Raw genomic sequence first — 21357 nt, forward strand, 5'->3', positions numbered from 1 at the left:
TGACCTTTTTTTTTTAAAGGAAAGTGCACCGAGCTTGTTGAAAGTTGTGGTCAGATGTTTACCTACACTTATCATGGCATGAATGTTATAGTGGGGAGGGAAACCTCTTTTAAGAGGAGGAAATCAGATCGAGTCTCAGGGAGGGGAAGCCATCTGCCACTCACTGAGTGGGGGTGAGGTGCAGTTATTTGGAAATGGCTCCAAGAGATCTTCCCCACTTGTGTAAATCTTCAGTTCTCCTTCTTAGATCTCCTCCGAGTTCCTCAGACTTCACCATTGTTCTGAGTATTGCTCTGTTCAATGAGTGCTGTCAAAGTCTGGAAGCTGTTTGATATGAAAAAGCAGGAAATGCTTTGTTTGTCATGTAATGATTCATCATCATGCAATCTTTTCAGAAAACTCTCAGTGCAGTTACATTTTGCTTTGTCAGCGACAGCAAACTCGGAGAGAAACACAGAGAGGCAAGCTCTCCAGGTTCTTGGGGACTGACTAAGAGATCATAGCGTTCATTTTTGTCCCAGTTTTATTTTCTCTCCACGTTTACCTCAGCTGCTGAGTGCCTTACACTTGTCAAGCTTTTCTCTGATGCACAGTGATCCTATGTGTTAAGAGAAGTTACTGCAACTGGTTCTGACAGAAAGGTGTCAGAATACACAGCACATCGCAGCTTGTTGCATATGGGGCTGCATAGCCTTCAGTGCTGCACTGAGGAACGCTTCATAAGAGTCTTGTGCCCTCTGGTGGTCCTTTATTCATATATTAGCAGAAATACTTTGGCTCGTTCTCCAGATTGCAACATAACCCACTGGAGAGATGACGCCAATAACAACAACACCAACCACAACAATAATTTTAGCAATAACTGAAATACAAAGATACAACCATTCCATTTTTATTATAAACAAAATACTGCTGTATATTAATTGTTTCCAGTAAATACCCGTGATAGGACGCTACCTGTGCAACATGTCCAGTTGTGAAATTTCCTTACTTCTAAATATTCCACAGTCAGCTGTTGGTGGTATTTTTACTCAGTTTTAGTATTAGTTATAGTCTCTATTAATTATTATTTGTCACAGCTGGGAGTAATCATGCTGGATGAGACAAGGGAAGCAAAACTAGAAACACTGACAGGAGACACGGACCTTCAAAGTAAAACAGGAAACACACTAACTGAACTCTAGACATGTAAACTTAACAGCAACTGGGGAGACAGAACATAGGAAATGGAAACATGGTACAGAAAGGCACAGTAGACACAACATGGAACACAGTGAAGCCATATTACAAAACCTAAGAACTAAACCTATGATAACCATAACTGAAACCTAGGGAAATAACAAACATAGTACAACAAAGGACTGAAAACATAAACCATAATATAAAAACACAAGAACTCATACAATAACCGTGACATTATTGTATGAAGGGCAAGATTTAGGAAAATCAGTACAGGTATTACAGTGTTTTGAAAACAGTTGACTCCCTGTCTTGTAAACATGCCAATAAACCTCCATCAAAGTCTCATAAGGATAAAGGTTTGGATATTTTTTTTTTCAATCAAACTAAAAAACATGTTAGTTAGTTTTCCATGTTCACAAAATTATGTTTAGTACATTTTTCAAAAGCCTAGTTTTTATTTTTAGTTAACTTTTTTTCATTTCCAGTTTTAGATTTTAGTTTGGTTTTGGTAAACAGCAATAGCCTTGGTCGAGAAGTCACTGGAGAGATTATATATCTCATGTGGGAACACCCCAGTTCTTCTCAGGCAGGAAAAACTGGAAGTGCTGCACACCTGGAATTCCCTTCTTAGCCTGTTTACACCACAACCACACTGTTTATATTAACAGAAATTACTGGATGGTGTAATAATGTTAAAAAGCTAGGAAGTGGTGATAGTTTTTAATATATTTCCTCTAAACAAAGATCTTGTTCTGCAAAACCCGGCCAAAGGGCCAATGAAAGAGGACATTTTTATTAGTTGTTTTTTTTTTCAAGTGTTTTCTCTCTTGAAGTTTATTAGCATTAGATAACAGCTACGTAATAGACCTAAAAATAAGCCATGAAAAGCAAGGAAGGAACCAAAACCAAAACAAAACTTTTACAAAGTCCAGGTTCATCAAATATTATCGCATAATATACAAGCTGTAGCAAAACATTCATCCGTCCCTTATGACTAGGGATGGGTATCATTTAGGTTTTATCCGATACCGGTGCCAAACCGGTACTTTTGAAACGGTGCCGGTGCTTAAACGGTGCTCAAACCGGTGCTTAAAGAATGGAGAACACAAAATTGGTCCAAAAACCTCTCATGTTCAGCTGTTTTTTGTTGTAAAAAGATAACAATGTTAGCCTTTTCTGCAGCTATAGGGCATATATGGTATCACTCTTGGCTGGAAGCAGTGCTTACACAATGGAAAAAAAACACAAACTTTGTCCAAAAACCTCTCATGTTTAGCCGTTTTCCACTTTTTCTTTGGTCATTTTAGCCTTTTTGGCCAGGGTGAAGGGAGTATCTGCCATCAAACAAGAAGACAGCCACATGTAACTACGACGGTGTTTGCTAGTTCACCTTACATGCATTAATGTAATAATGTGGTTAGCGTACTCAACGTGAATTACACACGAACAACATTAAGCTACTCACGCAGAGAAGAACGGCTGCTGCTGCCATCATCATCCGTCATCATTTCTGCTACGCTGACAGGGCTAGGGGCCAGGACTCTACTCTTCGGGTTTTTGGGGGATGTTACTAACTCCAGGTCCGATAACAGGCACCACACCCGCAGTAGATGTGCACGGTGTGAGGTCTCACAGCAAGCTATCAAACACGGCGCATTTCTAGGCTTTAAAAAAAAAACGCTATGCGTCGCCAGGTGTTTCATCAGATTTGAGGTGTTACCTCCTTTGACAGTATCACAGTATCACCTTAAAGCACTTGTTGCAGGCTGCTGAGTTTGCATCTTTTGCTGCGAAGTACAGCCAGACTTTTGACCGCTTCACCTTGGGCATTTTTAATCTGTAGCTCTGGTCTAAAAGAACGTACGTACCTGGACCCGCCTACTATCCTCGGAAACGTAAAATGATTGGCTAGAATTGGCTCAGGGAAAAAAAGCACCGAAATAAAGCACCGAAATGTGCGCTGCTTTTCGGTCTGGTTACTACCGTTTATGTCAGAACCGGTGCCATCATGGCACCGGACACCGGTACCCATCCCTACTTATGACACATGAATTTTTTTAAAATGAGCATTATTGTTATGATCATGAAATTAATAATATCAATTCAAAGTGAATATTTTTTTTAACAAATTCACATTGAAAACTAACCTAAAAACAATCAAATTTAAATATATTGTAACTCATAGTCAGCTTTCACAACCTGAATCCAAATTCAAGAGGTAACTTTGCAAGATTCTTTCTTTAGAATTCAAAGTCATTCAATTTCATTGTGTATACATGTCAGCAGTTACTTGCAGGATTGTTTGATGGTGAACTACGTTTTAACAATATGTCTCTGATCTGTTCTGCTTTTTTCTTTTGTTTCATATCCACAAGGTTTTCGATAAGTTTCTTTGAGGCCTGTTTGCCTTCCTTCTCCACCCACTTCAGCAGCAGCTGTAGCGTTCGCTCCTCAGCATCATTTCGGTACTCCATTTCATAAGTGTCAATAGTAGCCGCATTTATCCCAGTTCGGAGAGCTAGGTTTCTTGCATCTCTCCATCCAAGCTCCCTTGCAATATCAGGCAGGTGAGGATCAATGTCAACATCTGAAAATAATGTAAAAAGAAAAAATATTAAAAGATGGGTATTATAATATTAAGCACAATATTATAATTTACTGATCATGCAATATGCAATGTTTTTGATTAATGGATGCAAACGTTAAAGAGGGTAATACACTTTTGTTCTAAAGAAATTAAAGGTTTACAGAAAATTAACCACATGAAAAAATGCAAATGCATGATATGCACAATGACTTGTTCTAAAATCTGATTCTGACTGGTTAGTTCAAAAGACAGAGAATAATTAAAGCTCTTATATTGGCTCGAATAAAGTCATGTTTGTTACCTGGAAGAAGATGGATGAGCGTCTGTGAAGCAGAAACAAAATAAAAGTTTTAATTCTTTTCAGTTTTGTTTGCGATGAAGTAACAAACTGCACAAACACCAACAGCACTAGACAGGATATTCACAGACAACTAACCTGTCCCTCCTAAATAAAGGGGCAGCTATTCCACGAGTAAAGAAGAGACACAAAAGTGTTTATCATTCATGTCCATGTGTGTGTGTGTGTGTCTACGGGTGTGTGTGTGTGTGTGTAAATGTGTGCAGAAAGGCAATTGGATGAACCAGAGATCAAAGAGTAAATATCAGGTCACAGGTGTCCAAAGAAAATAACTCACCTCTTTGCTTTTTTCATCCTCTTTCTTTTGTTTGCTCCCTAATGAAACACGAATAGAAATTACACAGAAAAATTGATCAAGATACGACAGCTGCAATAAATCTAAATATTGAACTGAATATAAATAAAGCCTTCAGTGCTGAGCAAGGAAACACACAATGTCGTCTGGTGGTGCTTTACTCATATATTAGCAAAAATACTCACTCGTTATCCAGATTATTCCTACAATGGCTCCAGCAATAAAAAGTACCAGAATAATAATTCCAGCAATAGCTGAAATAAGAAAATATGACCATTAATATTTTGCAATGCTAAATGTGTCCAATATAATTCATTAAAATTCAATAATACTTAAGAACACCTTACCTCCACCATTTTCATTGCAGACTGCATCACTGTTGGTTGTACAGGCTTCTTTAACACCACCAATTCCACATCTTGAACCAAAACAACAAACAACCACGAATGAATCAAAAATAACTACAAAGGGAGCGGACAGCCTTAAAGGACAAGTCAATAGATTTTTTTAAAGGAGCTACACACACATGTCACAAACTCTTTATTAGAAACATGTTTGCAGTCTAATGAAAACCATTACAATAGCTCTGCCATCACTTCTGCTTTTACAAAACGAATGAGTTTCAGCAAACAATGCTGGAAATGTTCCAATTATTTAAGTGTATTACTAAGACTGGACCTGATGGCGGTGTATTGGGCTACATGACATTAATAGGTGTTCCTATTATTTTGTACAATGTATAAATACGAATACTGTACTGAGGTCTAGTACATTAGCGCTAGGAAATATGCACAGATGTATATGCTGACTGTAATTTCAAAGTCAAATCAAACTTACTTTTTACACGGATGGCAGATTGTGCAACTTTCAGTGGTGCAGAAGTGATCTTTCTTGCATCGACACTTGGTGTCCCTACCAGCAGTGCACTCTTCTTCTACTTCTAAATTAGCTGAAAAGTTGAGAAAAGTCACACGAGTTATTATTGAAGCTATAAACCTTTAAAAAAACCAAAAACAAAACGTAATACACTGTTTCAATTTCAAAATAGACCAAGGCTGGTTTACTTCTACTTTTTCGTATACAAAGATTGAGATGTGAACTTTCGTATATAAACTGAAATAATGCTTGGATAATTGTAGATAATTCTGGTACTGCATTTTAATTATCTGCTAAATTTATATATTTAAAAATAAAATATTAAAATATGACATCTAAGAAACTGCTAATAGATATAGCACATGTGTAATCCAGTAGGTAATGGTTAATGATAGCTGTTTTGATTTCAGGGTCCTCATACTGGACTTAAGCATCGTTAGAGCTGTGACCAGTCAAACATTCTGCAGCAAAAGGTGAACTTTTCTCTAATATTTTGTCTTTAGTTTAGCTGTGAATAAAAGGAACAGCCATGTCCTGCCATGATTGTACCATTTGCCTGTGCGCAGGAGGTGCAGGGTTGACAGGTCTTCAGGTCATTAGGGACACTGTTGTATGTGCCACTCTCGCAGATTTCGCATTTGGTATCACTTTGATTAGTGCAATGCTGTGTTACTTGCTGTCCTACAGTGTGGAGAGAGATGATGCAGAAAGAAGTGTGTTAATTGTATTACACTGTTTAAACATGAATAGAATAGAATAACAAACACTAGTAGATCTGTATTTAACTTGAAGAATAAAACCCTTTTTGAAATGAAAAATAATGAAAAACCAAAAGTGACTTATTCTTCTATGTACTGTATACATAAGTCTGACACTCATACTCTCTGTGTCACACAGCACTGCTGTTTATCAAAAAACACATCACCAAGCTACACAGCTGAGTGTGACTAATATATTAATTATGTAATTGGTACTATAGATACAGCAACAATTAAAAGGTGCAAAACGCCTAGGGTGAAGTTTGAACTTTTTTCCCCCTTTAAAGCTACATAGACCTTTCTATTGGGTCCTATCCTACGAGTTGACTGCTCCACAGCACCACCAGAGATAAGCAAGGGGGTCATAAGTTAATGGGAGAAAAAAAAAAGAAGACAGGTTAGTGATGTTTTGTGGTTGTTATTTTTATTTTAATCTTTAATTAATCTTTAATTAAGGCTTATTTTCCCAATTATTTGGCTGTTCTGGCTCAACAGGTTGTGCTATCTCCTCTGTTACAGAAATTTAGGGAGAAGTTCAGTCATAAGATTGATGACTCATGAGGTGTCAGAATAACTGGAAATATGAAGGGAAAATTTCTAGCAAACAACATTTGAAAAGCTCTCGTAAAGCACACGACTTGCAGAGTTGCTGGCCTGCAGGCTGGCAAAAGTAAATGTTTTGATCAGGCATGTCCAGCAAGTCCAGGTCATTCTCCTTTGTAGGCCCCTCACTCCTACCTTAAATATATTATTTATGGCCCGCCACCACAAACAGAATTAATGTAGTGTAATTTCTCTTTTCACATCATGGTGGCAGCACCTTGCTGTGCAACCAATGAATGTATAAAAATTTTGTACACTCACACAAGAGTAAGTCTCCTTCAAAATGAACCTGAGACACTGATATTCAGCAGCTTCATTGAAGCTTCAGGTATTCCAGACAGCTTGATCTTGATTTTCTCGCCACAGGTGAATGATCAATTGCTTTATTTTATTAACCTGATCACGGTGATGATAACTTTTGTATTATTGAAAATATATATATTTTAAAAGAATATTTTTTATGCTTCAAAAAAGGCAAAGAAGAATTTTTGGCCCCTGGGTGATTGTCAATTTATGGCACTCTCGAAAAAAGTTTGGACATCCCCGGTTTTGATTAAATGAAGAACAAAAACCCTACAGATTACAAAGACTACAAATTACAAATTATACATTGCTTTAGCTCTTTAAGTTCACATAACCACTGACACTTACCAATGGGGCACTTACAACAGCTCCGTTTTTCATAGTCGTAGGCGCCATCCTCACATGTCTCTCTTCTGATGCGGGATGTCCCATTAACTGACCTGTGACGCTGGGACGAGGCAAAGCAAATGCATCTAAAAAAAAAAAAAAAAAAAAAAAAACGGAAGCAAAAAACGAAAGTGAAAGTACAACAGCTTGGTTTCCATTTAGAATAATAAGTTCGTGTAGGTAACATAACAGTTTACAGGTGGTGTTAAGACGCCAAACATTAATTGCTTTTTTAAAATTTACATTTACTGCACACTTTTGAACTCAGATGTTACGGTAAGTTGTTTCACCCTTCGTGGTTACCAACCACCCCTGTGGTAACCACATCACACCGAGCAGAGCAGTTCGTAAAGTTAGTAGAGACAGATGATAGAGGACTTAGTCTATATCTGGTTACTTACAGTGACACAGCGAGCCAAACACAGATATTAAACCACAGTGAAAACTTCGTCGCCATCACGCAGTGAGTCAAGAGCCTGAAATGTGGAGAGGCTAAAGTTTGTAGGCGTGCAGCAACACGACGAGGCGGGGTTTCCTGTTTGGTTGTGTTGCGCTGTCTCTCACAGGTCATGAGAAGCTACTGTAATCCCCACGGAAAGTCCCAGAAACCACCGCTTAGTCAGTGACAGAAAATCACATATATCTATAGAGCTATGTTGCAAAAGGAAACACAATTATAACCAAAAACAAAATTGCGTTAATAGTAGAACAGGAAAGTTACACATACCAGATCATCATCTTTTATCGCTTTAGTCTGTTTTGTTTTTCTTTTCAAAAACAAAAGATACGCATTGAGCTATTATGATATTCTTTTGTTTGTTATCTATTTCAGATAAAAATAAAAAGAAGAACATGACGAAAAAGAAAGTTTTGTATTTTAATTTATGCCACTAGGTGGTGCTATTGCTCTGTTTCTTGCTCCACCGACACCCTTTTTTGAGGTGGAGCCTACCACATCCATTAATTCGACTTAACAAAATGATTTTCTTTATAGCATTTAACAATATATGTTATCGATTCTGACTTGATTTATCAGAATGTTCTAAAAGATTGGCATAACTGATATTTTAACATGGGTGTTAAAATATGGAATGAGTTAAATATGTGAAACAATATGTTCACAACCAGTTACTGATTGATTTTTCTCCCTTTTGTTGTTGTTTCTTAAGGGGAAATTTGCCGCCTAAAAATATAATTACGCAGATGATCAAAGCTAAAAGAAAGCTCTGCAGGAAGTCAGATTTGTTCACGTCTATCTTATACTAAAGTTTAAAAGGAAGTAAAAAATACAGTCTTTGATTTGAAGAATTCTCTTTTAGAGTGAACTTATTAAGCTCCTAGTGTCAGTTCTGTAGCAGGAAATCCTTCCTGCCAGTGCCACTCATGTAGGAAATTAATGCTTCACCCCACATCCCCCCTTAAAATGCTGTTTGATCTGTGCCAACTGTAGTTAACAGCAAATGTATCTTTGAACAAAACTAGGAAAAGGGGTTTGACTAGGGAATAAAAGAAAAAGAAAAAACTTAACTTGAAGGAGAACTCCTGTGGGATTTGGTTGTTTTTGCAACTGTATCAAATTTCAGCTCTTTGTAGTCACACTCCGTCCCTGTGTCAGATTTGTACCAGTCTACTGCATGCTCACACGGCCCGCTTTGTAGATGAAAATGAACACACATACAAATAGGTGTCGCAGGACAGTCATGAATTAATATTTTTAAATGGTGTATAGCTCTTTTCTAATTTAAGCACTTTTTTCTACAAGCCTCGGTCAACCAAACACACACATATTCATAAAAGTGCTTTTTCTATACCCGAACTCATTGTCTAACACACACACACACACACACTTGGATGTATTCATCTGAGGCAACTTGGGGTTCAGTGTCTTGCCCAAGGACACCTGCATGCAGACTACAGTAGCTGGTCGTTCCAATGGGTAGATGATCCACTCTAAATCCCGAACCACAGCCACACCTACTTTTAGCCATACTGATGCCCAGATCTACATTAGGTGGTGTCTAGTGTACCGTTTTGCCCACAGAGGACTGCAGTAATCTTCAGGAAGGGTCTGATGTGCTTCCTTCCCTGTTTCCCCTCTAATCACTAACCTGGCATAAATTTGAGTTTTTCCCATGTATCATTTCTGCTATATAGATAAATGTATAAATAAAATGTAAATAAAACTAATGATATCACCAATTATTCTAAGCTGTACTTTGTTTTTAATAAAAATATATAAGTCGTAGCTGGTGATTATTATCAATTGATTATTATACCTTCCACACACCAGTATCTTTAGAAATAGTCTTACACTACTTCATATCATTACATTCTGCTAGAAAAATGGTAAATATTATCAATATAAATTGTTTATTTATTTATTTTTATGTTCCCAGAGAGCAAACCAAACACTGGTCCAGAAAAGGACCATCTCTACTAGTGGTGCACTGATTCAGGTGTTACTCATTTCTTTCATCAATAAGTTCTCTAGTTCTTTGTAAATGTGTTGCGTGCTGTTTTACTTTAAGTTGAATGTGGACTAATCAGACATAAATTATATAGCTATAAATATTTTTCATTGTTTTACATTTAGAATTTCCAATTTCCTAGTCAAATTCATGCTCTAATTCATGTAAGTTTTACTTTGAAATGGCCTGTTTTTGGCTGGAGAACTGTCTCTTTGTCTTTTGTTGGTTGTAATTTCTCTTTTTGTAGCAATGTAACACAAACCCTTTGAACTGTAAATCGGTGCACCCCTAGTCTCTTCAGCAGGACATGGACTCTACCTTGGTTTTAACAATGTCTCTGTTGATGAGATGAATGTGGGGCGACAGTGGCAAGAAAAAAAACTCCCTCTTGGAGGAAGAAATCTTGGGAGGAATCAGGCTCTCTGGGAGGACCCTTCCTCCTAATGGTAGTAATTACCAATATTTGTCCTCCAGTTGGCGATGGTGGGCTAGGACGATTGTTGTTCCTTCTCGGTATGATGATTTCCTTCAACATCCAGTTTTAGAACTGAGGATGAAGAAAAAACTGATTAACAAAGTGATGGCACATTTAAAAATTCTCTCACTTCAGGATGAGATGCTGTTCTACGTTTTTCTTGTAAAACAGGATGTAGGCCAAGTACTGCTGTTTCAAACAAACTGCAGATCCAGTTGTGTGGAGCACCTGTCTGTCTGGTGAGCCAGCGATCTGTTGTAGAGTCTGGACTCTCCTCAGGATGGACAGAATTACAGATGTAGTGTCCTGAAATCATAGTAAGACAAATGAATCCAACTTCTGAAGGTCAACTGATTTAAGCATACAATGATTTTGACAATGAAAAGTAACATGTTCTGTTAAATCTTTCTCTGTTTGTAACAAGTCTTTTTTTTTTAACCTGACTCTGTGCTTCCATAATTACGAATGAAGTTTACAAGACTGTAACAGCCTCCAACCTGAGAAGGAAATAAGCCAAAGAGTGTTAGTTTTATGAAGTATCACATCAGTGTGATAATTAGGCTGATTCTCTGATATGTTTTGCAGTCTGTTTTTACCTGTTTGGATGACACAAAATGTAGCACCCTCAAGGATTGACGTACGCACGATGTAGTCATAGAACAGGGTTTATTCTGGTCTTGGCAACCCGTGAGAACTGCTCACAGACAAACAAAATCCAGACATACAGCTTAACAAACATCAAATGCAACAAACATCAAATGCAAAAGACCGTTACACTCCCACCAATCACTCGTGATTTTAAAGAATAAAGTATTGTCTATGAACTAATGAACGGCTTTTGAATGAACTATCATGAATTATCCTTTAAGCAGAGTGCGGTGGAGAATCTTCTTCCGCTTCCATCAGAATGACTGTCTTCTGAATGGGTCTTTCCAGGTGCACAGGTTTGGAGGTATGTTTTCCTGCTCTATCCAGGGTTGGATCACTCAGCAGCAATTTCACCTTCCTCACTTTTCCATCCTTTCCAGGATACACTTCAATGATCCTTGCCAACTTCCACTGGTTGCGTGGAGTTATCTCATCCTTCAGGAGGACAACATCATTGATCTTAGCATTTCTGTGCTCTTTGGTCCACTTCTGTCTGCCTTGAAGATTTAACAAATACTCCTTTTTCCACCTTGTCCAGAAAGTGTTGGCAAGTATTTGAACACGACGCCACCTCTTACGGAGATAAAGATCTTCTTTCACAAACCTTCCTGGAGGTGGAGAGATGATTGTGGACTTCATGGTTAGTATGTGATTCGGTGTTAAAGGTTCTGGGTTTGATGGATCACATAGTTGGTCAGTAGTCAATGGTCTGCTATTAATCACTGCCATGACTTCATACAGGAATGTCCTCAGAGAGGAGCTGTCGAGTTGTTTGGCTGATTGTTCCAGAATGGACGTGAAAACACTTCTTATGGTGCGAATTTGTCTTTCCCAGACACCACCCATGTGACTAGATGCTGGGGTGTTCATGAGAAACTCGCAGTCCAGTTTCCCTAGCTTGGCTTGATCCATTTCCTTAAATGCTCCAAGAAACTCATTTCTAGTGTCGACAAAATTCGTGCCTTGATCGCATCTTATCTGGCGAACTGTACCTCTGATGGCCATGAATGCACGTAAGGAGTTGATGAGGGAATCTGTAGAGAGATCGTCAAGCATTTCAAGATGCACTGCTCTGGAGCACATGCAAGTGATTAGCAAGCCATAACACTTTAGCTCCTTGCGGCCTTCTTTGACATAAAAAGGACCAAAGCAGTCCATCCCACGGTAGGTGAATGGCGGTGTGGTCTCCATCCGATCCTCTGGGAGGTCTGCCATCTTCTGCTGCTCTGTGCGCCTTCTGAACCTTCTGCATTTTACACATTTATAGATGTAAGATGACACAATCTTGCTGCATCCAAGAATCCAGAATCCGTTAGCTCGAAGTTCATTCATGGTGATCCCTCGTCCTTGATGGTATGTCTTCTCGTGATAATGTTTGACCAGTAATGCCGACACGTGACTGTCTCTTGGCAGGATCGCAGGATGCTTGACATTGGGGTGCAAAGCTGCATGTGTTAAGCGTCCGCCTACCCAAAGAATGCCTTGATCATCAAGAAATGGACATAACTTGTGTAACTTGTTAACCTTGTCTTTCATCTGCATCACATCATGGTGTTGCAAGGTTTTTATTTCCTGAGCAAAGGCTGTTTCTTGAACCATCTTTATGATCGTTAACTCTGCTTCCTTTCTCTCTTGTAGGCTACTGATGTCGTGTGATCTACTCTTGTGATCCTTTGCTTCTTTCACATAGCGCTTGAGTCTACCAACTGCCTTAATCATTCTCGACCAGTCGGAAAACTTGTATAAGCGATCTAACAGGGACCTTTGTTCCTCCACTTGTATCTTGTGGACTTGAACCTTCTTAACCTCCGGGTCACTGGTTGATAACTCTCCCACCTTAATTTCACCACTGAGTATGACCTCTGTGGGAGAGATAATTTCCTTTATTTGAGTTCTGTAGACATAGTGAACCTTGTTGGTGAGGTTTGAAGAAGGCTGAATGTCAGGCACTACTTCCTTCACAATGACTTGGTGACTTATTCCGAAGGCATCTCCATAATCAAGACATGGATTGCCATAACCCACAATACTCCATCCCAGATCAGTTTTTTGGACGAACGGCTGATTTTCCCTTCCAGACACAACCTCACGAGGAACAAGTGCTTGGGGGCAGTTGTACCCAATCAGCAGACCAACATCACAGCTTTGTAGTGGAGCGATCTCACTTGCAATGCATTCAAGATGAGGCCAAGCCTTAGCTGTTGTAGGCGATGGAATGTGATCTCGGTTTGCGGGAATAAAGTCTCTGGAGTATGTTACTGGTAGGGAAATGGTCTTATTTGAGTAGAACCCTCTGACTTGTAGACCTGAGAGCTTGCGACAAGACACAACTGTGTTTCTTGAAGACATGGTAGTGAGCTTTAGCTGAGTCGATTCACCTTTGATATGCAGAGCTTGTGCCGTTTCTTCAAGAATAAAGGTTGTATTGCTCTGTGTATCAAGGAGTGCGTACACAAGAATTTCATGCTCTGGCTCACCTTTGGTTGACACCCATACTGGAATAATGGAAGATGTGTGAGTGTCGTCAACATTCTGCGTGACTCTGTTAGAAGTTGCTTCACTTGTTGTTGGTGTGACACTGTTGTCTTGTGAGACGTCTGAGTTTGTTTGTCTTGTCCTGTCACTGTTCTTGGTTTGATTTCTCCTTGTTCTGTCTTCCTTAGTGCGACTGTCATGAAGACATGTCGGATGTCTTTTATTACATGTGTCACAGGTTTCTCTGCTTTCACAATCCTTGGAGCGATGACCAGAGTTCAGACAGCCAAAACATAACTTCTTGTCTTGAATAAACTTTAGTCTCTCAACAATGCTCTCATTTATGAACCTTCTACACTTAAGTAGGCTGTGACCCGACCTTTCACAGTACACACAACTAGCACTAACAGTCCTTTCATTTGAGCTAGTTGCTAGCACCTTTGCTCTATTGCCTCTGTTCCTTGTTGTTTTTGCCCCTTCAGTTTCACTTGGCTTCAGAGCATGGAGAGATGTTATGGGATTACAGGCAATTTTGGCTTCCCGTGAGATGAAATCTACAAATTGGCTGAAGCTTGGAAAGGTGTGAGTCTCTTCTTGCACTTCTGTAACCTTTCTGTTCCACCTTGAAGTCAGCCAATCTGGGAGTTTTGCAAGCATTTTTTGGTTTTCATTGCAGTCATTGAGCACTTCAAGTCGCTTCATTTGCGACGTGGCTGTCTTACAGCAGCAAAGGAAGTCAGCAAATGCTTGAAGTTCCATACTGCCTTTAGAGCTTATCTTAGGCCATGCGTCAAGTTTGTCTCTGAAGGCCTTTGCTACGAGGAAGGGATTGCCATACCTCTCTTCGAGAACTGTCCATGCTGCATAGTATGCAGACTCTGTGCCAAGCGGGAAGTAGCCTTCTATTGCCTTCCTTACAGGGCCACTTACATATTTCCTCAGGTAATAAGTCTTCTCTTCAACTGGTATATTTTTCCTGTCGATCAGAGTCTGAAAGGAAATTTTCCAATCATTATATCTGATAGGATCGCCACTGAATATTGTTGGCTCTGGTACCAGAAGACGACTTGCATTAAGAGACACTGGAAATGCTTTGACCAGATCTTCTGTGCTCACCTCTTGTTGCGGTGTCACATTTTGGGGCGAGGAACACCGTTTCATATGCTGGTCATTGTTTTCAGACTTGACTTCATTTTTCTTGTCAGATCTGTGGTGAAGTAGGTTGTATATTTCTTCATCTGAACATTCACTTTGTTCATACACCCGCTGTCGAGCCTTTGCTGCATTCAGCTTTTTTACAGTCTCAAGTTGCTCTACTTCTCTGTGCTTAACCTCTAGAGCCTTTTGTCTTTGTGCTATTTCTGCTTCTTGCCTTTCAATTTCCTTCATATGGATTTCTTGTTCAAGCAGAACTTGGAGAGCAGCCTCATTTGCTGCAACTTCAGCAGTTGCATCTTGTCTTTTAGCCGAGAGCCTGCTGGAGTGTCTAGAGGAAACCCTTGAATGAGAAGAGAGCTTAGTGTGGTGTGACTTAACACTCATCAACTTAGGCATAGACTCAGTTTCCTTCCATCCTTCCATTTCATCCCTTTGACTTTCCACATCTGAGGCTACGGATTTAGATGAAGACTCACTGTCCTTCCAAAGTTCTTCATCTCTTTGAACCGCCGCACTACTTGGGCTTGGACACTTTCTTACAGATTCGATAATTGTCTTTGTTATGGCTTCACACGTATCCATCCTTCGTCTTGTGTCACTATCTGGAGATTCAATACGTCTGAAGTCATCATAGGCAGCATTCACATCCTTAGAAGCACTCAAAACCTTGGTAACATGTTCTTGTAGCAGATCCTTTGAGCATTGACCATCTATAGCTCCTTTGGCATCCTTAATGACAACCTTCCACTTCTCTTAGGGCACACTGAAACGATGTGCAGCCTTCTTTATGTGCTCACCGTACAGTTCTTTGCCCTTTTCCGTCAACGTACGGACTCGTTGGCTCTGTCGTACTCTTTGTGAGGTAGTAGAAACATCATCAGCTGTGCCTTCAACTGCTTGTAGTTGCTCATCTGCAGAAAGTTGTTCCACATCACCCTTTTCACTGACTTCTGGATTAGGGTCAAACTCTGCCATTGTTGGAGGGTTTTGGGGTTTTTTGTGTATCTTGCTTAGCCTTAATGTAATGGTGCAGCAGCTTAAATTTGATTTGGTAGTTGAGGAGCAAATGAATATTAATCTACGTTTACTGTTACAACTTTAAAGCACAGTAATTACTGTTCCTCTTTAAACATCACTCAGTGTGTATACTTAAGTCACTTTACATGTCTTGTCCAAGCCAGTAATACTGTTTCTTACAGAAACTGCTGAAACCCACCATACGCACAATGCACAGGTTACTCATCACAACATTAACTTAACACTGTATAAATATCAGTCACTTAAACAGCAGAAATGTAAACAATGAGAAAGAAAGAAAAAAGAAATATTCCAGTCCTTTGTTCATTTATAAAAGGAAACTTATCTGAATTATTTTTACAGTCCTTTTTTCCTTTTTATTTCTCTTTCTTGTGGTTAATTATATTGAGTCCTTTAACTGAGGCAACACTTATTTTCGGGGCACCTGACTTTCCTGCGGGGCTGCGTCCTTTCATCTACCGGTGCAGAGCAGAGTTCTCACTGTAGTACCCTCAAGGATTGACGTACGCACGATGTAGTTATAGAACAGGGTTTATTCTGGTCTTGGCAACCCGTGAGAACTGCTCACGGACAAACAATAAGACAAAAACATCACATCAAAATGCGCTCTTGTACTTAGTGTCAATCAATCAAAAATCCTTAATTACAGAAAACATTTAAACACACAAACCTCGTGAGCTGACATCCAGGAGGTGCTAAATAGTCCTTTATGGCCTTATTGCCTTATCCTCCATCTTCTTTTTCAATTATTTCCACTCTTTAAACTATATTTTCTTCATGTGTGGAGCTAACTGTGAGCTGCAGCATGCAGAAACCATGTGCGCTAGCAAAAGAAAAGTGGCTGGGTGGAGACCCAAACAGCAAAGCTGTACCCTACACAGTTCACCACCAGAGGGCGCAAAGGAACAAAATCCAGACATACAGCTTAACAAACATCAAATGCAACAAACATCAAATGCAAAAGACCGTTACACAAAAGATGTATCAAAAGAGGACTGACAAGCGAGCTGCAAATGAGATCGAGTTCAGAGGACTGTCTGAGGAATGTTATACGTTGTGCTGGAGAAAACACACTCTTCTCTGTGTTTATAATGAATAATAATAATAATAATAATAATGGATTGGATTTATATAGCGCTTTTCAAGGCACCCAAAGCGCTTTACAATGCCATTATTCATTCACGCTCACATTCATACACTGGTGGAGGCAAGCTACGGTTGTAGCCACAGCTGCCCTGGGGCAGACTGACAGAAGCGAGGCTGCCATATCGCGCCATCGGCCCCTCTGGCCAACACCAGTAGGCGGTAGGGTAAAGTGTCTTGTCCAAGGACACAACGACCAGGACAGAGAGGCCGGGGATCGATCAACCTGAAGCCCAGGTTGGCCAGATGCTTCATAACAACAGAGGTTTGTGTGGAAGCCTCCTCTTCCGAACGTGCTGGAAGGAGGCAGTCATCTAAATATGTAGCCCCACTGCCTCAGCGGTGCTATCGTATTTGTATTTTCTGAGAAATCCGCTCAGAGCCTGCAAATCCAAGATGGGGCGAAGACTGTGCGCCCCCGTAGCCCTGTGATATAGTTTTGACCACCCAGGCTGAAGTTAAGTAAGAGCACTGCCCATCTCTCTGTCCTCCGGGATAGAGAAGAAGCAGCCTCTTGTGTCTCGCCTGCTCTGTATGCCCCCAACACTTGTGTTATGGCGACATCTAGTGGCAGAGTGCAGATGCAACATCTTTAAGAGAGATGAACTTGACCTCCAGAACTATGAATGCCAGGATGATAAGATGCTGACTCTATACATCCACAATCTCAACAGGGTTGTCTGATAAGAACAGATGGCTTATCTAAAGAATCCACTCCCACTCATGTATTTGTCGTTCATTCATTTATTGAATAGGCTAACCCTAACCCTCTAACATTTGCCAAACAAAGTGTACACCAAGGATTTAAACACATGAGGATAACGTCCACAGCAAAGAATAAACAGGATAAATAACAGAAAACATACAGGCTGACTGACGCACACCACTTCTTCAGCATGAGGAAGAAAGGAATGCACACGGTTAGTAAATATGATTTTATTTTAACTGTAGTCTATTATTAATGTTCACGAATTTTTAAAAATTGTAGTATTTTGTAGCACAGTTGAGAACTTATATTTATTTCATAGCTATGACTTGGTTATTTAATTGATAAAACTGTTTAAGTTTACTTTAATGCTGTAAGTACATCTCTAAATTAGATGAAAGCAGTGGAAATGAACACAAGAAGAGGCACATTTTACATGTTGGTTAATCAACAGAGAATTTATAGAGCTTTATAGAGAAACAGTTGCAACTACAGCACATGTTTTTATTGTAATTCTGTATCTTTTGAAGTTATTGTCAAAAAGTGGTACAGTTACACAAAATGTTCAGGCACACACTTGCATAAAGACCATTATGCATCTTGTATAGTATCTAATATCTGAATGATTTAGACTGCACTATGCACTTTGTTTTACATTTAATTTTAATTTAATTTAATTACAGATATTACATTGCAACTGCAATAACATTTAATAGAATATATATTTAGGACTATAATATGTAAATTAATGTGAGTAAAATTCATATTACAAGCAATATACTGAAAAAATTACAACAGCTTGTTTTAATTCATATTAAGATATCTAATAAAAAATGTTTTGGGACATTTTCTAACTTAGAGCCAACACTGTAATTAGTGGCCATCTTTTTATACAGTAAATGTTTGTTACATAGGTACTATTTTGATGTATATTTATGTATAAAGAATCATATTACACTTACTATGATCATAAATTAAAGGAAAATTATAATTGAAACGATATTTCTTTGTATTAAATAAAGTTCAATCTAATCATTTAAGATATGGTCCTACCTTTTTTTAAACTGTGAAGATCTGTTGTTTTTTCAAGATTTTGATGTGAAGTTGCCTTTCAAAGCTTCTGTAACACTTGATATTATTTAAAATGAGCAGCAGTTATTAGCACTGTTACCTTACAGCAAGAAAGTCCCGAGTTCGATTCCACCACCTCGCCGGGGTCTTTCTTTGAATGTCCTTCCCGTATTTGTGTGGGTTCTCTCCAGTTACCCTGACTTTTTCTCACAGTCCAAAGACATGCAGTTAGTGGGATTAATTGGTGAATCTAAATTCAAAGTGAGTGTGAAAGTTGTCTGTTCCTCTGTGTTAGCCCTGCGACAGACTGGCGACCTGTCCAGGGTGTACCCTGCCTTTAAGGTGATATCACTGTTTTTACACATGGGAACACCTTTCATTCTAGATAAAGGAAATCTTAGAAATATAATGAATGTCACGTAGATTTAAAGTCACAAAACTGTTGTGAAATATTTTTTTAAAAGACATAGAAATTTCACATACTTTGATTAGGGTACATTTCCGTCTTTTTGTGTTATGTTTTGTTATGTTCTCTCCTGCAGAACACAACAAACATAACTGGAGTCTGGAGTGAATTCTGTGTGGCACTGGGAGCCTAGGTCAGCCTTTCCTTGGGGTTTCACCCCCGAACCAATGGCTAAGCGGAGAGAGCCAACCAGGAGTTGTGTGGCCTCATCTAATCAATCTCTTTGGAGCTTGCGGTTAGTTTTAGTGGAATATGCCCACAACTCTTTGACATCATCGGCCACTGGTTTGTCTCCGTTTGAAGCTTCCCCGGGATACCAACCTCCACTGCTGTCGATCGTGGAAGGAGAACTTGAGGTCCCTTATGTCCAACATCACATTTCCTGTTGCCGCTTATGGAGGTCTACCCGGACAGCCCTCCTCAGATCAGTCGAGCAGAACAAATGTTTAGCCACTTGGCTACTATCATTAGATTAGATTAGATTAGATTAGATAAAATTTTATTAATCCCTCGGGTGGGTGCCTCCTGGAAATTCGGTTTCCAGTAGCACAGCACCGACAGAAGTTACAGAATGTGAGCAGAAATATACCATATATACACATATATAAATACAGAGTATACAAAAGGGATAAATAGAATAAATAGGGATATGAATACAAGGGAATTGCACATTTCAAGTATTGTGAGTCTACTGCACTGTTGGATATTAACAAAAAGTATTGCACAGTGAAAAGGCACTACAGCTTAGTTGTTCCCCCCTCCTTTGTCCATAGCCAAGTGGCTAAGCAAAGTTAAACAGAAGTTTTCCAATGTTATATTGTTTCAGGATACATAATACCTGCCATTATCCAAAGACACATCTGCTTGCCTGTATCTTTTGCTCATTTCTCCTCTTCTTCTGTTCTTTTTTTTCTAAACTGAGAACCTGATGGCTTTGACCTTTTCTTGTCCATCTTCCATCAGTAATTTTGCACTCCTGTATCAACACCCAACCCTACAACATAACCTAACAGACCTACACCTTAGTGCACAGATTTGGTTGTATAGGTTTTTTTTTTCCACACAACCCAGGAAAAATAATTAATACATAATGGACTTGGATTGACAATATTATGGCTGAAATGTGCACTATTTGGAAGGAGCCATCCCCCTCCCCTTTCGACAGGTTGTGTGTGAGACTTCAGCACAGCAGCAGCACCAAGCAGGCGCAGCGAGGGCCCTCGCGCTCACTTTTCGCATATATGTGTGTGATAGAATTTAGAAAACACATCGGTGCAAGTTATAAGTCTATATTATGATGTCTTCTGTTTTTGTGTCTGTTGTAGGGCTGTCAACGTTAACGCATTAAGGCCGTCATCACAATTAACGCGATTAAAATTTTGAATGCAATCAACCCATCTGGAGCGCAGAATGGACAAACTTTGGACAAACTGCCCGAGATGCGTTGACAGAGGGATTTTGAGTCATTCTGCAATCTGCATGGATTAATTGCATTAAAAATTTTTAATCGTGTTAATCGTGATGACGGCATAAAACGCTGACAGCCCTAGTTTGTTGGTCTGTTTTTATTTTGTTTTATTAGATGCCGCTCCAGCCAGCCAGAGAATCTTTGGGGTCTAGAGCACATTTTGTGTAATTATAACAATATGTAATTTATGACCCGTTTATATTCACCTCCCAAGAATTACATAAAATCCTAAACAGCATACACAAAAAAGAAGAAAATGTAGAAATACACCCACAATAACAAATACATTGGCCTCAAACAAATTGTCATCACATATACAATGTTGAATTAGATTAGTAACATAGCTTCCTCCAAGGAGGATAAGAGACCTGAGACCAGCTCGGAACATAGTAAGATCCCAGGACACACTATAGACCAGTCTTTCTCAAAGTGTGGTACTCTCTCTGTTGGTACGCAGGAAATCTCCAATTTTTTTTAAGATTAAATAATATACCATTGTGGTGGTATGCAAAGATGACACGAGAGTTCCCGAGGCTCTTCTGGGAGCTGGGGTCAACCAGAAAACGTGTCCCCGAGTGTGAGTCCTCTATAAAGAGTAGCCTTTCCTTATCGCCAACTACGGAGCACTGGCGGGCTCGTTTCCCTGCAAAAGCGGTACGGCGCTGTCACGCTGATGGTAAAAACACAGCCCTTTTCCGTGGTGCCGCGGTGCCGCGATCTCAGCCACCATCGATGAGTTGGAGGCCCCTAGTAGAATCGGTGGGGGCACGGGAGATGCTGTCGGTGAGTCAGGAACTATCGCCTGGATGCTGAAGCTCTTGGCAGCCAGGAGAATGTGATCCGCTTCTTCTGCAAGTGAGTGCATCTCATTTGTCTTATCAGGGTGAGTTTG

The 21357-nt window shown here is 39.5% G+C and overlaps 1 protein-coding gene across 3 annotated transcripts; it reads right to left on the bottom strand.

Annotated features, from left to right (window-relative positions):
• Positions 1 to 3234: 3234 nt before the first annotated feature.
• On the bottom strand, positions 3235 to 16788 carry fas (Fas cell surface death receptor). 3 transcript variants are annotated; one of them, XM_013271384.3, is made up of 9 exons: positions 7751 to 7953; positions 7311 to 7435; positions 5848 to 5979; positions 5260 to 5371; positions 4770 to 4840; positions 4608 to 4676; positions 4405 to 4442; positions 4071 to 4092; positions 3235 to 3769 (listed from the first exon to the last, which is right to left on the bottom strand). In XM_013271384.3, exons 1-9 carry the CDS (start codon positions 7918 to 7920, stop codon positions 3462 to 3464), a joined length of 1047 nt encoding a protein of 348 aa, XP_013126838.1. In that variant the 5' UTR covers positions 7921 to 7953; the 3' UTR covers positions 3235 to 3461. The 3 variants fall into 3 exon arrangements, 1 of the variants encoding a protein (XP_013126838.1); XR_003213562.1 differs by lacking the exons at positions 3235 to 3769; positions 4071 to 4092; positions 4405 to 4442; ... (2 more) ...; positions 5260 to 5371; positions 5848 to 5979 and adding exons at positions 10275 to 10364; positions 10521 to 10598; positions 10732 to 10789; positions 10889 to 16171; positions 16282 to 16788 and having other exon boundaries at positions 7394 to 7435; positions 7751 to 8999; XR_003213563.1 differs by lacking the exons at positions 3235 to 3769; positions 4071 to 4092; positions 4405 to 4442; ... (2 more) ...; positions 5260 to 5371; positions 5848 to 5979 and adding exons at positions 10275 to 10364; positions 10521 to 10598; positions 10889 to 16171; positions 16282 to 16788 and having other exon boundaries at positions 7394 to 7435; positions 7751 to 8999.
• Between the last annotated feature and the right edge of the window lie 4569 nt (positions 16789 to 21357).

Source organism: Oreochromis niloticus, linkage group LG13 (genome assembly GCF_001858045.2).
Source record: "Oreochromis niloticus isolate F11D_XX linkage group LG13, O_niloticus_UMD_NMBU, whole genome shotgun sequence".
Classification (NCBI taxonomy): Eukaryota; Metazoa; Chordata; class Actinopteri; order Cichliformes; family Cichlidae; genus Oreochromis; species Oreochromis niloticus.

Excerpts from the sequence above, each read along its gene's own strand:
- fas (XM_013271384.3), bottom strand. The coding sequence starts at position 7,920 with ATGACCTGTGAGAGACAGCGCAACACAACCAAACAGGAAACCCCGCCT. Across the intron at positions 7,436-7,750 it reads GTTTGGCTCGCTGTGTCACT|ATGCATTTGCTTTGCCTCGT; the intron begins GTAAGTAACCAG and ends TTTTTTTTTTAG. Across the intron at positions 4,443-4,607 it reads AGGAATAATCTGGATAACGA|GGAGCAAACAAAAGAAAGAG; the intron begins GTGAGTATTTTT and ends GTGTTTCATTAG.